At 35.8% G+C, this 20836-nt stretch overlaps 1 protein-coding gene across 4 annotated transcripts in view; it reads right to left on the reverse strand.

The window, feature by feature from the left end:
* Positions 1-20836, reverse strand: part of FAF1 (Fas associated factor 1) — a 514293-nt gene that overhangs the window by 125493 nt on the left and 367964 nt on the right. For all 4 annotated transcript variants that reach the window (XM_042951186.1, XM_042951190.1, XM_042951187.1 and 1 more), the window contains one exon: positions 17216-17370. In XM_042951186.1, the coding sequence (XP_042807120.1) occupies positions 17216-17370 (155 nt within the window). The remainder of the gene's footprint in view (positions 1-17215; positions 17371-20836) is intronic.

Genomic DNA, 20836 nt, shown 5'->3' on the forward strand with positions numbered 1-20836 from the left:
GTTTACCAGTTCCACCATGGTATAAAACAGGTGAAAAGTAAGTACATATTAGCTTTGGGTTGTTTATATATAAAATAGTCTCTGGATGGATAAATGAGAAACTTACAACAGTGCTTCTGGGGAGGGTAACTAACAGGGGTAAGTATGAGACTTTTCATTTCATACCTTTTTATGCCTTTTGAGTTTTGCTTAATGTCAATATATTAGCTAATCATGAAATAAATATCAAATTTGAAAGACAGTAAGTCCATTACAAAAATAAAGAAAAATTACATGTAATATAAATTCCATAAACTTTTAACACAATGCTAATAACATTTGTCTACTTCTTATCAGTGTTTCGTTCAAATATACCTTTTCCTTTTTGTGGTAATCACTATATGAGTGAATACCATTTTTAAGCCTTCTACGCCATAGTAATGAACTGGCATGGTACTTAAGTGTTTGAATAATATTCCATTGATTAGATGTATATATTGTCACATTCACAAATGTTCACCTATAGCTAGATTTTTCTTTCTAGTTTTTATTATTATGAATAATACTGGGATAATTTAACATGAAGTATTTCCTATGAAGTGAAGTGAAAGTCTGTGAAGTGAAAACATAGGGTAAAAGGATAGAATCATTTAATGACTACTGATCCATATTAGTAATATGTATCAGTCACTTTTTAAAAATTATTTTGAGAGAGAGAGCAAGAAAGAGCATGGGGGAAGGGCAGAGAGAGAGAGAGAGAGAGAGAGAATCCCAAGCAGGCTCTGTGCTGTCAGTGTGAAGCTCTACATGGGGCTTGATTTCATAAATTGAGATCATGACCTGAGCTGAAATCAGGAGTTGACACTTAACCAACTGAGCCATCCAGGAGTCCCTATACCAATTGTTTTGTAAAAGTATGGTATAATGTTTCTCCATGAAAATGCAATACTATACGCATGTTAGAACACAGCCAAACTAAAGGCAAATTAAAAAAAAAAAAACACAGGTGAGATTTTGGGAAGATTTAATCTAAAAAACATCCCTGGTCTTTTTGAAGCTTATTAGACTTCTTAGTAACAGTAAACTGTTAAATGTCTCAATAGATAAGGAGTCAGAATTTATTCTATTTTTGAGAGAGAGAGAGAGAGAGAGTGTGTGTGAGCTGGGCAGGGACAGAGAGAGAGGGAGACACAGAATCGGAAGCAGGTTGCAGGCTCCAAGTTCCAAGCTGTCAGCATAGAACCTGACTCAGGGCTTAAACCCACGAACTGTAAAATCATGACCTGAGCCAAAGTTGGCTGCTTAACCGACTGAGCCACCCAGGTGCCCCAGGAGTCAGAGTTTAAAAAAACGAAATAACTTTTTTTAAAAGTTTATTTATTTATTTGAGAGCTAGAGAGAGAGAGAGAGAGTGACTACAAGTGGGGGGTGGGGGGAAGCATAGAGAAAGGGGCGAGAGAGAATCCCAAGCACTGAGCTATCAGTGCAGAGCCTGATGCAGGGCCCAAACTCATGAAGTGTGAGACCATGACCTGAGCTGAAATCAAGAGTCTGATTCTTAACCGACTGAGCCACCCAGGTACCCCAAAACCAAGTAACTTAATTTATCTCCTTATTGTTACCCATAAATCACTCAAGTGAAAAGGCATTGAGGCACTGACAGTTTAATGACTATAGAGTCATTATTCACACATTTTTTTGGGATGGGCAATAATCATAAATAGATAATTGGCTGTCTTATTCTCACCACTAGTAAGAAATAAACAGTTATTTTAAGTACCTCATACAAATCTTAGTTGGGAGGAATAACAGAGAATATCTAATCCAATTTCTTATAAAATGGAAAAATTCCTTCTCTAGAAATGTAAAGAGAAGATTCATTTTCAGGGGCCATATAAGAGAGCAAATGTATGTTAAATCAAAAAAAATATTTCTTCTGTGTTCTGCCTTTTATCAATCAGTCAATATTTAGAAGGACCTACTAAACATATGACAAGGTAAGACATGGTTTGTGTCCTTAATAAGGATATTTTGGCTTTGATAAATCAAGGCCCCTAAACAGGAAACATAATCTGGCATCTAACTGGGGCCTGAATTTTAGTGGTTCAGATTAAGTACTGGAGAGAATGAGAGAAGGGAAAGGGGGCCCAGAAGTCAGGGAGAACTTTGTGTTCCATAATGGTACTCTTGGACAGCCAATAGGAGAGAAATCATCTCTTATTCACCTCTGCATTCCTAGCACCTACTGACTAATTATATTTGTTGCATGAATAAGCCAATTTATGCTTCAGTAACCTTTATCTCCACTACGATAATGTTGACCATACAACTTTTCTTTTCCTCTTCCAACTACTTCTGAAATCAGTTTAATTAAGACAGTTGGGGGGCGCCTGGGTGGTTCAGTCGGTTAAGCCTCTGACTTGGGCTCAGGTCATGATCTCACAGTTAGTGAGTTTAAGTCCCGCATCAGGCTCTGTGCTGACAGCGCGGAGCCTGGAGCCTGCTTTGGATTCTGTCTTCCTCTCTCTCTGCCCCTCCCCTGCTCATGCTCTGTTTCTCCCTCTCTCTCAAAAATAAATAAACTAAAAAAAAAGACAGTTGAATTATAATGGTCTCCAAGGCCTCTTTCAATGTGCTTCTACCATCATAAGTCATTTGGACCCTCAAAATAAGCAGGTATTGGTCCACAAGTTCATGATTCTAAGCTTCCCTCATCATTTTTAGCATACTGCAGTTTTTACATAATTTCATCCTGTCACCACCCACTGACTGAAAATGTGATTTAGAAGAGGTGTAAAATACTCAAATATTAACATATTAAAGAAAGTAGGAATTATTGCAAGCAGCATAATACTGTAGGGAAGAACACGCTTAGGAGTCAAATAAACCTGATTTTGTCACTTACTAGTTGTTTCTTTAGATAACTTAATTGTTCTGAGCGTTAGTTAGCTTTCTCACATATAAAATGAAGATAATGATACCTTTCGAACTGGTCAGCAGATTAATTAATATTACTTTATTTTCTCCCTTTTATGTGCTTCAGAGTCAAAATTAGTTTTTCCTTTATCCACCCCGCCCCCCATTAAGGATAAGGCAAAATGTTTCCTAAAATAAATTATAACAGCAATATCAGACTCACATCAGTCACATAACAAGGTGTTACGATTAGCACCATGCTTGGCACTGTATTATACTGCTGCATAACTTCTACAGTGTACCTCATTATCATTGTAGCATAAGATCATGTACTATTCTAAGGTACAGATTTGAAGTAAAGATATATATTCTTTCATACTGTCATGTTCCCTGATTTTTTCCTATCTGCAAAATTTGGAGATGTGATTTTATTATTATATTAAAAATTTTCAGCATCATTTATTTCAGAGTTGGTTGGCTTCTGTTGGAATGCTGACATTTATATGTAATTTATTTACATATTTGACTTTTTAAAAAGTTTTTATTTAAATTCCAGTTATTTAACATACAGTGTAATATGAGTTTCAGGTGTACAATGTAGTGATTCAGCACTTCCATACAACACCTGTTGCTCATCACAAATGCACTCCTTTTTATTTTCATTTTACTTTATTTTACTTTACTTTATTTTATTTTATTTTATTTTATTTTATTTTATTTTATTTTAAGAGAGAGTACTAATGGGGGAGAAGGGTAGATGGGGGGAGAGAGAAAAAGAGAGAGAGAGAGAGAGAGAGAGAGAGAGAGAGAGAGAGAGAGAATGAATCCCAAATAGGCTCCACGTTCAGTGCGAAGCCTGATGTGGGCTCAATCCCACGACCCTAGAATCATAGCTGAGCTGACATCAAGAGTTGGATGCTCAACCAACTGAGCCACTCAGGCACCCCACCAAGTCACTCCTTAATCCCCATTACCTATTTAATCCATCTCCCCACCTACCTCCATTCTAATGGATAAGAAAATGTGGGAGAGCATCAGCAGAAATCTCATACATAGGAGGAAAATCTTCAAAAGATAAAAGCAACAGTTCAGTATATTAGCATCTTAGTCGCTCATTAAAGCTTTCATGTAAAGCACTTGACAAATGCTCACTTGAGACAGTTGCTGTTTGATAAAGAGCACTGAATGGACAGGTTGACTCTATAGGCTTTTCCTTTATGCTCTATACCAGTTATGAATTAGATCATCAAAAAGGAATACTTAAGGACCATATCACCTAAGATCCCTAAAAAAATTACCATTACTACAAAATATTTAATACAAAGGCCTCTTCTTTTACAGAAGGTTGATATAAGAAACATCTATTTTAATTTAAAATCTGTCATATGCAAAACAGTAGAAAATAACTGTCTACTTTATTTCTTAATGACTCTTGAATAGATAATCATGCAAAAAAAATTCTCTCTTGAATTCAGTGCCAGAAAATCTTGAGATGAGCTGTTAAAATTTTTTTTATCAGTCAATGAGATCTATAAATGATAAACTGTAAACTCTAGGGCATAGTACCTGACACATACTAGAAACTCAAAAAATATATATTAGATGGATAGATGAATAAATGAGAAACATTTTCTGTTTCTCCTAAGCTGCCAGAATTACAGAGCTAAATTCAGTGTTTATGTACAAAACTTGAGTCAACCCAAGTATTTATAAATGTTTAATGGATACTTTACTGGATAAAGAAATGCCTCGATAGTAGAATAAATGGGACAGTAAAAAGCTAGAATAAATGATGATAAAAATGACTATCATCTGAATCTCTAAAAACAAGTTAATACTATGAGTTTCAAAAAGTACAGATCAGTAAACTGGATCTCAGTCCTCTACAAAAGCTAGAAAAGTCACTTAGACAAATGGCTTCTGAACACTTAGAATACAATAGTGATGACTAGGAGACAACATGGGTTATTAAGAATACAATAAGCCTAACTAGGCTGAATTACTAGGCTGAGAACTCATGAGCATTCCATGAGCTTTGAGTATCTGGAGTTCAGTAAGAAGTGATGAGGTATCTTGAAATATCCTTCAGGATAAGATTCAGAAATGCAGGCTAAGTTGGATAAATTCCTTGTCACTGAGAAATCGAACCTGTAGAGTGTTACCAAACTGAAAGTGGTCTCAAATAGCTTACCACTTGGTTTTGTTCTGTCAACATTTTTATAAATGTCTGACATAAACCAAATATACCTTACAGATACAATGCACTGAGCATTTACTCTGTGCCAGACTTTTTCAAAAATCAATTATCCCAGTTAAGTCCAATAACAACTCTAAGGGATGTGGTTTTTAATCTCCATTTTTCAATACAGAAACTGCAACTTAGAGGGGTTAAGCAACTTGCTCAAGGTCCCTATAGTGACCTACTGGCACAGATAGAATTCCAATCCTAGTGTGATTAAATCTAAATTAATTTATACTCAACCATTATGCTGTTCTGCATTTTTATATCATCCAACAAGTAATTATTAGTATTCAAGTAAGAAACACAAGTGAAGAAGATTGATGTAATTCTTGCCCTTAGGAATCTTACATTCTAGTGGAAGAATTAGAAAACAAAATTTTAGTAAACAAAAGCAATGGCTTATTATGAAAAGTTTTAAGAGAGTACTATGAAAAAGAATGATGGTGAAGAAGCTTTCTCTAAAAAGGTTCAACAGGTCTTTTTCAAGAGGAGACATTTACAGTGAGACCTGAAGAAAGAAAATTAAAAGTCATTTCTATCTGATGACTTCTGTTTTCTCAGTCCACTTGTGAGGGCAGCTGGGAAAGGGAGCAGAGAGGGACAGGAGATGTTTAATGAATGAGGAGTAGTATGAAACAGACATCTTACCAAGGGAACAAAAGCTAACTAGAGAATCATAGTAGGCTTGGTCAGCATTATTGTGTACTTGCTTGAAGTTTATGTTTGTTTAGAAAAAAAATTAGTGTGACTATCTCTAGCAGTGTTTAAGTGCAAGGGCACAGATATAAAGAAGGAGAATAGCTGGGTTCAGCAAATTGAGTGCAATGGATGGAGACACTGGTAAGGGAATTTAAGATATTACAAGGAAGTCATAATGATGGGCCTTGATATCTAAATAGGACAAAAAGGGAAATGAAGATTAGAGACACAAAAGGGCAGATGAAGTAAAGTGGTGGGCTCAATAGATTGCAGGGCAAAATGAGATAAAAAACTTTAGCACTTGAGCAAGTTAAGACAGGGATAGGAAGTGTTGGTCAGAGCCAGTGCTTGAAATAAAAATATATGAGGTGATAAAGCTTTTCTTGATGGCTCCGTCTAAGTGTGGTAAATAAGGAGAAGAAAAAAAAATTCTGGAGTTAGGTATAGCTAGGAATGGAAAGGATTATCAAGAATGACAGCAATAGAAATGATAGGAGTTACAATATCATTTATGAATGATAACTCTTGGGAGAGTTAACAGAATCTGAACTTCAAAAGATCTTGTCAGTCAACTGCATTAGTAGAGAATGGCAAAGATCTAGTTTAATGACAACCCAGACCCCCAAAATTATTTAAACAAATAATAACAACCCAGGCCCAGCCCATCAGGGTAGCCCCATATTTGAAAAACTGGTAGGGGGATTTAGTTGACTACCTCAGTTCAACAGGAGCCAACAATATAATTCCAGAATAGAACTGAGCACAGCGTGAGATAAACCTGCTCTAGAGCACTATGCTTGATTTGGGGCACCTTTAGAATGGGCTGGATCTAGACACCCTAGCATATAAGAAGCAATGGAAATAAATATACTTTGTAAAAAAAAAAAAAGGCAAGAAAATTAGGGCAAACAAGATAGCTCTGGTTAAACTGACTGTAAGGCAGAACTAAAGTCAGGCTTATTAATCCCCAAGTTAGGCTTATTAATTCAAAACTAGAACCAAAAGGGAGAAAGTTTTAGAAGCCCTCTCTATGAAGAAGTACTGTAGCAAACACCTTTTCTAGCTTTTAGAGTAGCTCAAAAATGTACTACCTTCTGAAGCTTTAATTTCTCTGTCCCTAGCAGTATCCAGGTAGCAACTGTAGTAATAACAGTTAAGCACATTATGGGGAAACATACCTGCATGGCTGTAAATTAGATGTTGAGAACACCTCTAATCTCCAACTCTAAGATTTGGTGAATCCCATGTTTATTTGTTCCTTGAGCAAAAGGTCTAGGTCTTATATTCCCCTTACAACCTTCATAAGGCTTTGCATAGTTATTTAGTACATTTTTGTTGTTGAATAATCCAGCCTGACAAGGTCATGGGACAAGAAACATTATGAAGCAGAAAAGCACAGGTTGATTTGGAATTTATATCTGGTACAACCATTTGCATGACCTTGGGTAAATTATAGAACCTCTCTGAGCCAAAAATAATTTCCACATATGTGACATTGGACCTTGGCTATTTACCTTGCAGAATTGTAGTCAAATGACCTAATATATACACAGTGAGGATTAAATAAACTCATACATCTATTTATATCTATATCTGTATCTACAATTAGTATGGCACATAGTAGGTGCTTTAATGGTTGCAGTTATTATGTGTTTTGGTTTTTTTTTAAAGCAGTAACGATAGTCTTATTCTTAGCTATTGAAACTCTCAGTAGAAGCCCCTCTCATAAATGGCATGAGCTTGGAGAACAATTCTAAGGGTAAAGAAGCTGTCTTTATTGGTGAAAGAGGCAGAAAATGATTGTGGCATCCTTAGCTACACTCCACTAAGGTCACTCTAAGTTATCACAAACTGGTAAGGGCAGTAATCTACTTAAAAACTTTACTAACATTTATTTTGAAAATGAAATCTTGCTTACTTCTCATTTTTCTATTGAAAATAGTTGTGTCCAAGTCATCAGAAAAAGAATTTTAGAGATAAAGGTCAAAGGTCTCAGGTCGAGTAGGTCAGCTGTCAGCACCCTCTTCCCCAATTTTCATAGATGAAAAAAAAAAAAAAAAGATCTGGAAATGTTATACCATTTGCCTAATATTTCCTTGTTCTTCATATTCCCAGACCAACTGAGTCCAACTTCCTAACTGCTCTACATTTTATGAATGATATCTGCATAAACAGTGGGAAAATAGTTTATCATAGTCTTTTAAGAACAGCAACTGACATATTTAAATGTGCATAGATTTTGCTTTAAGAACTAATAAAAAGTTAATACTTACATAGCTTTCATAATGACCAAATAAATTTTTGTTGCTGTGGTACTGAGTAACTTATTTGGGAGCTACTCAGAGCCTCCAATACCTTATTTGATACTGGGTTCGCAACATAATTTTTCAGATTGAGATATAGCAATCAAAGCTTCTTTATTGTTCATGTTAACTTGCTTCATTCTTTCCTTAGTTGAGATGTGTAGAAAGGTATATTAAAGAGGACTTTCTTGGTGCTGATCATGCATTGAGGAAAAGAAAGATACATACATACAGAAAGATACATACATATCTTCAATTGTTGCTGTGCCTACAGACTGAGTCAGCCAACAGCAGATAAACTATAAAAATCCCTACAGTTAACTTTTAATTCATTAATAATATAAAAATATTTTGTCACTTTTCTCTATTACTGTAATGCAGTCAAGTTCAAAGACACAAACATGCTTGAGGAAAGGACACAAAATCTACTTCCTAATGAATTACCCAAATACGTTAGGAAACAGGATTCCACCTGACTCTACAATTCCAGACTGACAGTTTTTGGTGGTATATTTAGCAGATGAGATCACTAAGGTAATTGGGCACTAAAACCTCTTTGAGTATCTATCTAGATTGAGAGGCAAATACTAGAAAAATGTCAGAGGAACCAGTTTCCAATAGGTGGTGACTGAACGAACACATTCCCTTTATAAGTTTTCTGAGTGTTTTACTATCAGTATTTATGGAAGAGGAGAACTGTGCTACTGATTTAAGTGGCATAGTTGATACATGATCAGTAAAAGTTCTTCAGAAACAACCATGAATATAAAAATTATTAACACTAACAAAGCAGTTCATAAAGTAAATAAATCTCTTGAGATCTTTCCAATTTCAGGCAAGGAGAAAAGCAAAAGACATGATGGGGTATATTACTTTAAAAAAGATATTTCATTTTGGAGATGTCTAATTTTTAGAATTTGTTTCATTAGATAACTCATGTTTTGTATTTTATATAAACACTGGAGCAAGTACCTCTGGCAGTCATATTTATCTGAATTTGTATATTCTAAAATTCTAGGTAACTAGCTATTGGGAGGGAATATTTGCATACAACTGCACACAAATTTAGAAAGTCACAAAACAGGAAAGAATCTGGCTACAGAGCACAGAAGGGCAAAAGCTTGGCATTTAGCTGAAACTCTGTGTATCTTGAAAAGATATAATGATTCTTTTTATTCTGTAACTCTTACAAATCAAGACTTAGAATATTCAAAATACAAAGGGTTTAGCAGAAAGACCAAGGAGAACACCAACAGAGTAACAAGAAAGGTCTAGTGCATGAGAAAAATAAGATTTGCTAAAAACATATAATGTTCTCTTGGACTGTATTGTCAACAGTTCTCACCTTTGATTGTTCTTTTCTAAAACAGTCTTCATATAGACTGTGAAAACACATAGAAAACTGTATCTGAGTTAAATGCCTGTTTTCTAAATAGCATTAATTAGATTAATATCAAGGGAAAAATATATAGCTTGATTCAGATATAATGCATGCACCAGCAGGCAGTTATGATTGCAGTACTAGGTAGTAGTGTAGGAAGTATCCAAATCACAGTAAAAAGGCTTGTAAACCAGTAATTTAAAATTACCTAAAAGAACATTTTTTAAAGGATAATCTTCTATTTTAAAAAGAGTAAAGAATTATAAACAGTTTAGCCATCATCTATATACAGACTGGCTTGTTCTCAATCATAAGAGGCCATCATCTTTTATCCTGTCCCTCTTTTCCTTCCTTTCAGTACTATTAGTAAACTATTCACAACTGCACCCTTGGACAATGCTGAGCAGTAATTATGACTTGCTGACAAAGAGATATGAACAATTACTGAGCCCATTTTGAAACCCTACACTAATAAAGTCATTAGATGCTGCCCTTGCCATGATCCTTCTAAAAGCTTCTGAAGTTACAAGAACACACGGCATTGTTTGCAGGGACAATTGCTGCTGGCAGAACGCAAACCTTGAGTTAAACCATGCTGCAAATTGATCTTGACATTCTGTTAAGACCGCCACTAAAAATCAAAAGCAGAGGAGAAAAGGAGAAAATGAGTGGGTAGGATGTAATCATGGAACAGGAGGGGTTCCTCCTCACCTTCTCTCCTCCCTCTTCACAAAACAAACCAGGGAGAAAATGACAAACTCTCCTGGTGTTTTGGAACCTTTATTTTAAAGCATTAATTAAGCCCTTGACCTGGGATGTTTAGGATGGCAATACATTTCCTTTAAAAGTACTGGAAGGAAAACGTAGCACAAAGGAAATAAAGAAGTTTGGGGAAAATTATATGGAAATCTGGCATGAAGGCTCTCTGGAAGTCTTGGTTCCCTGACCACAACATGTCCATCTGTTTTATCAGCTACTTCTGCAGAATCCATATCTCCTCCTAGGGTAGCAGCTGGGAATTAACACTCCTTGTGTCTCCCATGCAGACCTCACACCTGGGCAATATTTGCTGGATCAAATGGAGGTGGAGGGTTAGAGTAACATGGTCATCTAGGCTTCAGCCAGGCATGAAGCATGGAGTAATTTGGAATTAAGGGTATGCCACTGTGAATATTGCTAATTGCTCAAATGGAAAGTGCAGGTGAAGACAGCCTACTGATAATAAGAGCTTTAAGTCAATTAACTCTTGCCAAAGATTAAGTAATGTGGAAAACTATCACTTGAATATTAAGGCTAAAAAGTACCTGTCAGCATAGCAGCAGAAGTTTCCAGTGATCTGAAATACTGCACTCAAGGACATTAAGTTCAAAAGCTAATATTAACAGGCAACAGAATTCTGTGAATACTGGTACTAACTGTGTAGGCAAAATTTAATGCAACATTATGTATATATATTTCATGCAACCTGTGTAATTCAGGCACTGTCAGCAATTCCTAGGTAACTATTTGCAGCTACTATGAACACCGCTTAGAAATAGTGCACAATGGCTGATTTAACACTTCATAGCATGTACACTGATGTGCTAAATATTTCCACCTCAGGAACTTACATATAAACACCTCATAGCAGGCTGATTACCCAGTTGGCATTATCCTAGTCAAATTCAAGTTTTCTAGAATTAAATAATCTAAACCAGTACTTATACTAGATAGACTGAGACATTTGCCTTGTGGGCCCTCCTGGTCAGAACAAGAGATACCCATTAATCCATTTACTACTGGTTAATACTGGTGGTTTACTGTGCCACATAGGTTATGTAACTTTCCTTGTTGAAGCAACTACAGCCAAAAACTCATAGCTTAACATCAAGGGCATTCCTGTGCCAATGTTCCCATGCAACTAATAGATGTCCAAATAACTCTAATAGAGGGAAGCAAATTAATGCTTATTGTGCTAGTGCTTTATATACTACTATCTATATTTAATTCAAATGATGCCCAAATGGAATTTGCTTGACTCCTTGGCATACCTCATCGTGTAGCCAGTTTAGCACTCTGGTCCTATGAACATGTTTACTTTAATCAATGCCATCACCATTGCAGAAGGCTCAGAGTACCATCCCCGAATAGCCCGATCTGAGGGGGCCAGTTGTTTCAGGGCTATCAGACTTGGTGAGTCTGGGGAAGAAACTCTGGAACCACAGGATGAACTCATCTGGGCTGGAATTCAAGTCTTTTTCCAGAGGGTGTGCGGGTGCCTGGTGCACAGAAGACAGACAACAATATTCTAAAGTGCTACAGGGCCAGCAGAAGACAAGGTACCTGGTCTGGACATTTGTAATTAATTCAGCAAGGAAAATGAAGGTTTTTGCTTTATTAGACCTACTAATGGCTATGGCAGAAGATCACACAATTAGAGTAGTATAACAGCATTTCCAATACTCTTTCCACTGCCATTTATTATTCAATAAGACTATTAGAGATTATTTATCAATATAACACTGACTTTTTCAAAGGCACTGTGTAACACATTGAGACTATAGATATAGCTCTCTTGGTGGGGGGTGACAACATAATAGGGAGACAGACAATAACCATACAATGTTAATGAATTCCATCATTACAGGTTAGTATATGGATATTATGGGAACATAAAGAATGTGTATTTTAGACTGAGAGGCAAGAGAGGATGGACAATGGCAAGGCTTCCTAAAGGTGATAACTGTCCTGAATTTTAAGAAATTATTCTTTTACAGCACAAGAATTTGTTCACTAACAATATATTGTCCTTAAATATATTTTATTGTAGTAGTTAAATCCATGATGATTTTCTACATGTTTCCACATCCAAAAGAGTATCTGATCTCTGCCCCACTGTCTGCCTGTAAGCATATGCCAATATTGGGGTGAATCATTAATAAAACAACTTCTTGGGATCTGTCCATCCCTGCTAGTTGACCTTAAACCTTAATCTCGTTCAGACCATATATGATTACACTAGCTGGGCAGGTCCTTCTATTTTTTCTCTCCTCCACAATTATATAAACCACTGATTCTTCGTTTCTGATACTTAATTATGAGGTTTAAAATACTAATATTCCTTTATAAAAATAGCAGATATCTCCAACCTAATAAACTAGGAATGCTGCTAATATAAAAAGAGTAAAATCCTAATTTCATTTTTCCATGTGTCATTTCTTTGAAGTTCTTCCTTGGCCCACTCAGGTAGAGTACCTCTCTATGAAGTTCATCTATACTCCCAAAGCACCGTGGGCATACTTCATACTACATATTAGCTCTCTGTTTGTCTTCCTACTAAAGAGTAGGAATTTTGAGCATTATACACTGTATCTTTTTCACCTTCTCATCCTCAGTGCAAAGTACCATTCCTGGTTCCTATTAAATATGCAGTAAATGTTTACTCAATGAATAAACATGAAGAAAATATACCTTTCTTAAGATATTTTTTAGCTACTTTCAGAAATGATCTGCAGGATCTCCTTATTTACTGTTACCTGTTTCTTCAGCTCTTTCAGTTACAGGTATATCCTACTCTTTCTTTCAGGATTATTGTTCAGATGGATACTTGGGAAATTATACTCTCCAGGACTTCTTAAGACTAACAAGGGCTTATTGCCTACTGCTTTAAGAAAGAATGGCCCTGAATTGCAACTAGACATGACAGCCAAGACTGTACAGAGTTTTCCAGGAAAGAAACCTCCATTTAGATATATAATACTGAAATTATAAGCACATTCTTAGGTGGAAATGGATGCATACATTCATTGGCCAAATGCTTACTGAATTTCTTTTTCCTACAGTTTTGTAAATTTAAAGTACCTTGTTTACAGGGCACCTGGGTTGCTTGGTTAAATGACTGACTCTTGGTCTCAGCTCAGGTCATGACCTCACTGTTTCAGGAGTTCGAGCCTCGCATTGGGCTTTGCACTGACAGTGTGCAGCCTGCTTGGTATTCTCTGTCTTCCTCTCTCTGCCCCTTCCCATGCTTGCTCTCTATCTCCCTCTCTCTCCCTCTCTCTCTCTCTCTCTCTCAATAAATAAATAAATAAATAAATAAATAAATAAATAAATGTGCCTTGTTTAATTAGACAAATAAAATGAATAAGACTTTCTGGGAGATCACAATCTAGTGAGGGAGAAGATAGTTATATTACCACTACTGCTAAAGTCTGATGTCTCAATTCATATTTGGAACGTTCCAAGATCAATCCAGAAATTATTCTAATCTATTTTATACAGGTTTAGGTTGGTCAAATTAAGTATTCAACTTAGAAAGAAAGTTATTAGAATCATTTTGGAGGTGGGAAATCCAAATCATCAACATCACAGGGGTGTATAATAGTGACATTCTATAGATATCTGTTTCTTTTTTACTCTAATTTGTTAGTGAAATTAAGAAATTTAACTTATAACCTCAAGTGACATTCATATTCTGGTAACTTTACCAAATCATTCACTTAGTACAGTATTCTTCTCTTATCTTCTACACATGAGAGATTCACAGTAAACTGACTAATGTTTCTGTAGGTTTAGCAGAGTATTTCTTCCATTATTTTTTTTTTAAAGATTTAATTTTTTTTAAGTAATCTCCACACCCAACATGGGGCTTGATCTCACAACCCCGAGATCAAGAGTCGCATGCTCTACTGACTAGGCCAGCCAGGTGCCCCTTAGCAGAGTATTTCTTTTCTTTTTCTTTTTAATGTTTGTTTATGGGGGGGGGGGAGGGGAGAAAGAGGGCAACAGAATCTGAAGCAGGCTCCAGGCTTTGAGCTGTCAGCACAGAGCCCCACATGGGGCTCGAACTCACAAACTGTGAGATCATGACCTGAGCCAAGGTCAGATGCTTAACGGACTGAGCCACCCAGGCGCCCCATTATTTCTTAAGCAAAAGTAAATTTGCTTGGCAAGTCCAACCCCATCTTAGGCACCAATGTCCCCAGCTATCACGTCAGGGGGCAGTCCCAGAAAACTACTAAGGAGTCACCCAGACTAAATAGCATATAGGCTCAGGATTTAAAAAAATTTGTGTGATCAGTTTGAACTAGGAAAGCCAGATATGGGATGAAACAAGCCATCCACCAGGAATTTATTTCCACACTTTTTACATTTGTCATACGAAAATCACAGCAATCTTGTTTGTGATGCGCAGAAATCTCTTCTACATTTTCACATATTAATCTGTCATATTTTAGCTTTCTGGTAATATGCAAATGATGGCACAGCAACTTTTGAAATACAGCTCACTGATCAATAAATATTAGTTCAGTGGTCTTCTACTGAACTGAGTGTGAAACTTTGAGGTTTTGTTATTCAGTGTTAATAGTGTCAAATGGATAATTCAATAAATGTTTATGACAAACACCTCTGGACAAAATGTGGTACTAAAAATACAAGTAAGATCATAGAGATGGAAATGCAACTAGACAATTTTATTTAGATGATGGCTGGTAAGAAAACTGTTGCTAAGCTAATCTTTTCCTGTGATAATAAATAAGTCTAATTAATTAAAATATTTTTGCAGTTCAATATATCAAGGGAAATCTACTTTTACTCCATTTTAGGAATATGTCATTCCAATGAAATTTCGTCCTGGGTATGTAAAATATGTATTTTCCATTTGCCTTGACAATAATAATGTGGAGATGTACATGAAAAGCATCTACATGATTCTGTTGCTTTATAGAGAGAAATATAATACCTTAACTTAAAATACTTTTTAATTTGTAATATGGATAGAATTTAATTTTGAGTAAGGATGCCGAGTAACTTAAATCCCAGAAATGGTTAATTCTCTTTTGTCCCATTGGCCCTGTTTCTTGTTTGTATAAATATTTACTAAAGCAAATTCCTAGATGTTTCTATTTTCAGTCTTTAATATCACTTCTTTTCATTTTCATGAATGTAATAATAATAATGAGATGCCATATTTTTAAAAATGTAGATTGAAATATCTTATCATACCTCACAGTTGGTCCTGCAATTCATTGAGAAATAACTCTAAAGCCTTAAACAAGGCCTTTATTTTGTGTTTTAAAAAAAGTGTCATAAGGAGTTAATAGGACACAGCTGTACTGGCTCTTTCTAATAAGCAGCTTCTGTCGCTTTGGTCACCACAGGTGTCTCTGTAACCTGCAAACTCTTATTACTAGTGTATCAAAGTTGTGCTACTTAACAGACTTCTTTGGTAAAACATAACAAAGCAATTACATGGCTGTTGATTGCCAGTCATAAAAAAAAAACCCTCAAACACTGTTTTTCAAAAGAAACTACACTGCAATTTTTTGTCATTGTAAAATAAAAGGAACTAAGGAATTAAATGGAGGATAGAACAAAATAACAGCAGGTAGCCTGCTGAACTTAGCCATTACAGATGGTTTAGAAATAGTGTTTCCTTCTCCATCAAGTTGTGGATAAAAGGAAAGGAGGAGATTCCTTACTGCCAGTGAATGGCAAAAGATTTAGCCAAGTCTCCAGTCTATGTATTTTGCCTCATGAAAGACCTTCGATGCTGCATTTTTATCTGTTTTTGGCACTGCTTTTCATCACCTTTAACTGAGTGTGAATAATAACCTGATTTAATTTAAACAAATACAGGTGCTAAAGGTTCTTTATTTATGTATAACAGGGAACATTTCCAATGCAGACCGAAGTCATCCTGTGAAATTTCCTAACCATTTGCTTAAAGAAATGAAGTATTAGATGAAGAAATTGCTTCAACATTCTTTTGCTTCACATTTCAGGGAAGAATCATTCTTCTTTTCAGGTTTAGATTACATAAAACAAAGTCTAAATGATGAGCAAAAATTCAGTGAGCTATAAAATAATAAAAAAACAAATCAGATGATTTCTAATTGTTCTATAATCATTTAAATTAGGTAACTACAGTAGGCTTGCCTTGAAATGAACTTAATCTCCCTGTTCATAAACCAATACCCTGTGATTATGATTGTGTTAAACACACCCAAAGTAGCATCACTGACTGTTATGGCCACATGTGTAATTAAACATGATGAAATATATTTCAGATGGGAAACTCAAACAGGCAAAATATGAAGACTTATTCATCATTTATAGATATTATGATTAACAAATTAAGTAAATTTATCCTGACAGCTAGGAAAGGGATTTTTTTCCTACTGAGAATATGGATGTGTGCAAAAGAATGTGTGCAATAAGGCGATTACATCAATTAGTATATGCTAGAGTTAAGCTATTACCAACTCCATGGACTAGCCCAGAATGTCTTGCCTTCTTCACTGGAATTATTAAAAAATGAACTTACTACTAAGATTTTATGTTAGACTTGCTCTGCTTTTTCTCAACATTATTAAAAATAGATTTTCTCTCAATATTCAACAACATATGAGAACCTAAGAATATCCAGTAGGTGGAAATGTACTGTACCAGTTTTACTGCAAAACGATGAAAAACAATTTGGTATTTTGGTTTTAGTTTTCAGGTTGCTCTTGGATTTAAAAACCTTTTATAAATTGAGGTATATTTTCACAATTGTAAATAACTGCATACATTAGCTACAACAAATACCTTTTATCTAATTAAATGTAATGGTAGAGGATTTAATGCTGAGGATGAAAATGTTTATGATGATAAGAAACCAAATACAGTAACTTTTTTAAAAAATAGAAGCCCCACTTGTAACAACAGTATTACCTTGCTCTGTTGGCGTCCTTTGTCAGATCCCAAGCCCAGGTTATAAAGTTTTGACTCAGATAAGAGACAATAGATTCAGCACAAAGCATTTGTGAGCAGAACACGTTGGTTAATACACTTTCATCATGGTGGAGGTAGATAGCAAGAAGCTTTCTCTGAAAAGAGGAGAAAAGACAGATGAATTAAAATATTCACTAACATAAGATTTCTTGAATTTTGGAAAGGCATAATCTGTCAATATAAACAGCAAAGACAAAAATTAAATGCTACTACCTAAAAGAGCACCTGACACTTAAGAGTTCCTAAAGCATTCACTAATATGAATAAATTTTGCTTCCTTATACTCTAAAGAGGCTAGGATGATTATATTGTTTTATAGACTGTCACAGACCCCTGTTAACATGTGCAAGCCTATCTGTAGCAGAATATGCAATAGAATTGCATTTTCTTTAAATAAAACGGATTTACAATTCTTCATATTAAAACATGCTTTATAAAAGGAAAATTAATTTTGAACTATCCAACTATGTACAGAGAAAAAATATGGATTAAGATTGATTCCCAAAGTCTCTTACGTATTTTTTTGTTTTTAATCTTAACTCTGAGAAGTCTCTTCTACTTGAAGGGAAAAGGTCTGAAATGAAGTTATGTTTTACTTCCACAAGTAATTTCAAAGCCCTTAATGTGTTCTCATATTAAAGTCTTTATGTAAGAGCATGTAACATCTAATTGCCCCTGGAAAGATGGTAGAAAGTAGTTCACATGAATTCTCTCTAGTCTATATTTCAGAAAATGTCCGCTGTGGTTTCTCATATGGTGAATTATTCTTTCCCCTTTGCTTGATAAAACCTGCTATAGAAATGACATTTGTTCTCTTAAAAGCGTCCTCTGTCATAGATGGATAGTTAATAAAATAACTGAAACTAAAAACTGAAATTGAGCAACATAATTTGCAACATGTCAGCTTTAACAACATCCCCCTGCGATGATGATTAAAGAGCCTAAATTGTTATTGACTAATTCTTGGTGCTACATTGTAGAAGAGCTGAGTTTAAAAACAGTCACTTGCCATGATATGGAAAAAAAAATTATGGTAAACACAATATGCAAACCAATCTGTGAAATTCTGGCAAAGGAAAATTTTAAGGAAGCTTAGGGTCTTCTCCCTTCATATTAAATAAGGATGTGATGATAAAAAAGAAAAACTTGCTGTGTGGGATAGGACATTTACAGAGAAATGTAAGGCTCATATTGATGAAAGGATATTGATATTTGAAGCTTGGAGTTATCCTATTCAATAATCCAAATGATGATGATAATAATAATAATAATAATAATAATGTAATTATTAAAATATTTCCTCCAAAGGTAAATTTTGTACTAGATGAGGGTAACCAGAGGTACATAGATAGATTAAGGTTCCAAAAGCATCTACTATGAATAGGAGGCACTATTAGTTACACACCCTTTACCTACTTTAATCCCCAGAATATACCTGTAAAATAGTATTCTTAAGTTTATTAGCAGATAAGAAAACTGAGGTTTAGAAAGAAGACTTGTCCTAAATTCTACCACAACTAGTAAGTAAGTAGTACATCTGGGACTGGAAGCCAAATTGATGGTACTCTAAGCCTAGTATTCTTTCTTTGGCACTACAGCAGTAGCAGGAAAATCAACCACACTGTAGTCAAGGCTTGGAGTGCTCATAGAATATGAAGATGCCAGATTGGCCCCTGCTCATACATCAGTGCTTCCTGGGCCTCAGAGACAATGTGTAATGGGAATAAGGACAGAATTCCTGAGTATAAGTAGCTCAGTTACTCCAATAGTAGCTGTTTCCATGGGTCAACTCATTTAATCATTCACTCAACAAGCATTTGTTGAAATACTGTGTCAGGACTAGTAGGAAGCAGTGGTGATAAAATGGTCAACAAGACAGACTCTGGGTTTCTTCATCCATGTTGGTGTCTGCAGGTAACAGTAGCTGGTTTCTAGGAAGTTTGTAATCAGATTCACAGTTGGGAGAGATACTTATCTGGTAAATTCCTACTCATCCTTTAAGGCTCAAAGCAAATGCCTCTATGAAACCTTCCCTGATTCCCTCAGGCAGAGCTAACAGCTTCCTTTTCTGGGCCTCTATCTCTTCCCATTAGTATTATCATTGTTTACCAGTTTCCCCTCTAGACAAAGTCTCTCAAGGGTGAGGACTGGGTCTCTTTCAGTCTTTGCATCCCTACAGCTAGCATGGGTCTCAGCATGTTTGATGAAAGAAACTTGAATGCTGATTATCAAACCCCTGGCAAAAAAAGATACCAAATGGCAGCAGCAATGCCAAACCACTTTCAGCAAAAGAATCTAGAAATTTGCTTTAGGAAAAGGAACATGAACCTGGCAGCACTAACAAATTCAGAACTCCTCTTCTTAGGAGCTCTCTAGCTGAATAGACAGAGGGATGTCAACCTCTAATTCTGCTTGATCGTATCTCAGCAACTACATTTAATGAGACACTGGGAACAAGAGAGCTGTCCACTTTTAAATCAGCATATTTCTAACCAAACAATGGCAATGGCTAAATCTTTAAAACGCCCATTTCTCTCAAGAATGCTGCAATGGAACATTTAGACTTTGAGAAAGAGATTAGCGATTTACATTGCTATCTCACTGATTTAATTTAAATGCTCTTCCAAACCAAACACACATGTGCCGAAGAGGCTACTAAGAAACCCAACATGCAGAGTTCCCTATAAGTGCAGCCGACAGTGTTGACTGAAACTAAACTTGGAAATCCAGGGCACTAATGCACAATATCAAGCAATAAAACAGCATCTCTTTGGCAATATTTAATTTAAAAAAGAAGAAAGAGGCAGGCGAAGATCAGGCACTGTCTGTTTTGGAGGATCAACCACTCTGCATTTCAAAGCATTGGTCCCTGCAATATCCAGGTTACTGTGCTAGAATCTCGACTATTATATCGCAGTTGTGAGAGGGAGGGCAAAGATGTGTTTACTCAGTGATTAGGCCCTTAGAATAAGCCTCTAGCTCCTAGAGAGACAGCTCACTACTTATTCATTTGGGCCAATTCACAAAGCCTAGGAAGATTAAACATCCATGCTGAGAAGACAAGCGAATGCAGACGGTGAAAAAGAAATAAAAATTCTTTAAAAACTCTGAGATGACTTCATTATTTTTCCACAAGGAAACTTTAGGAAAGTGTTTAGTTAGAGAAAAACCCACATTGACCTCTCTCTAAACCCTTAATCTTTCCTTTGTGGTGGCATTGCTTTGTGGTAAGCGACTGGCTCGCCTCGCCCCTCTTTTCACTGGAAGCTGAGAGAAAAAAGGCTCTGGAGAAACAGTTTTCGTTCCAGGGACACAAACCCCTGACACTGTTAAACATGAGATGCCAGGAAAACACACTTAAAAAAAAATTCTCACTTTAAGCTCTAAACTGTGAGAAAGGAGATGATAAAAAGAGTAATCAGAAGAGAATCTTCAGGCTGGGGGTGGGGGGGTGGAACGCCCATAGTAGCTTTGAAAAGGGAAACTGAATAATCTTAAAATGATCTTTCTAACATAATATGCTTTCAACAAAAATTTTTTCTTCTGCTATTTTGACAGAAA

Source organism: Panthera leo, chromosome C1 (genome assembly GCF_018350215.1).
Source record: "Panthera leo isolate Ple1 chromosome C1, P.leo_Ple1_pat1.1, whole genome shotgun sequence".
Taxonomy (NCBI): domain Eukaryota; kingdom Metazoa; phylum Chordata; class Mammalia; order Carnivora; family Felidae; genus Panthera; species Panthera leo.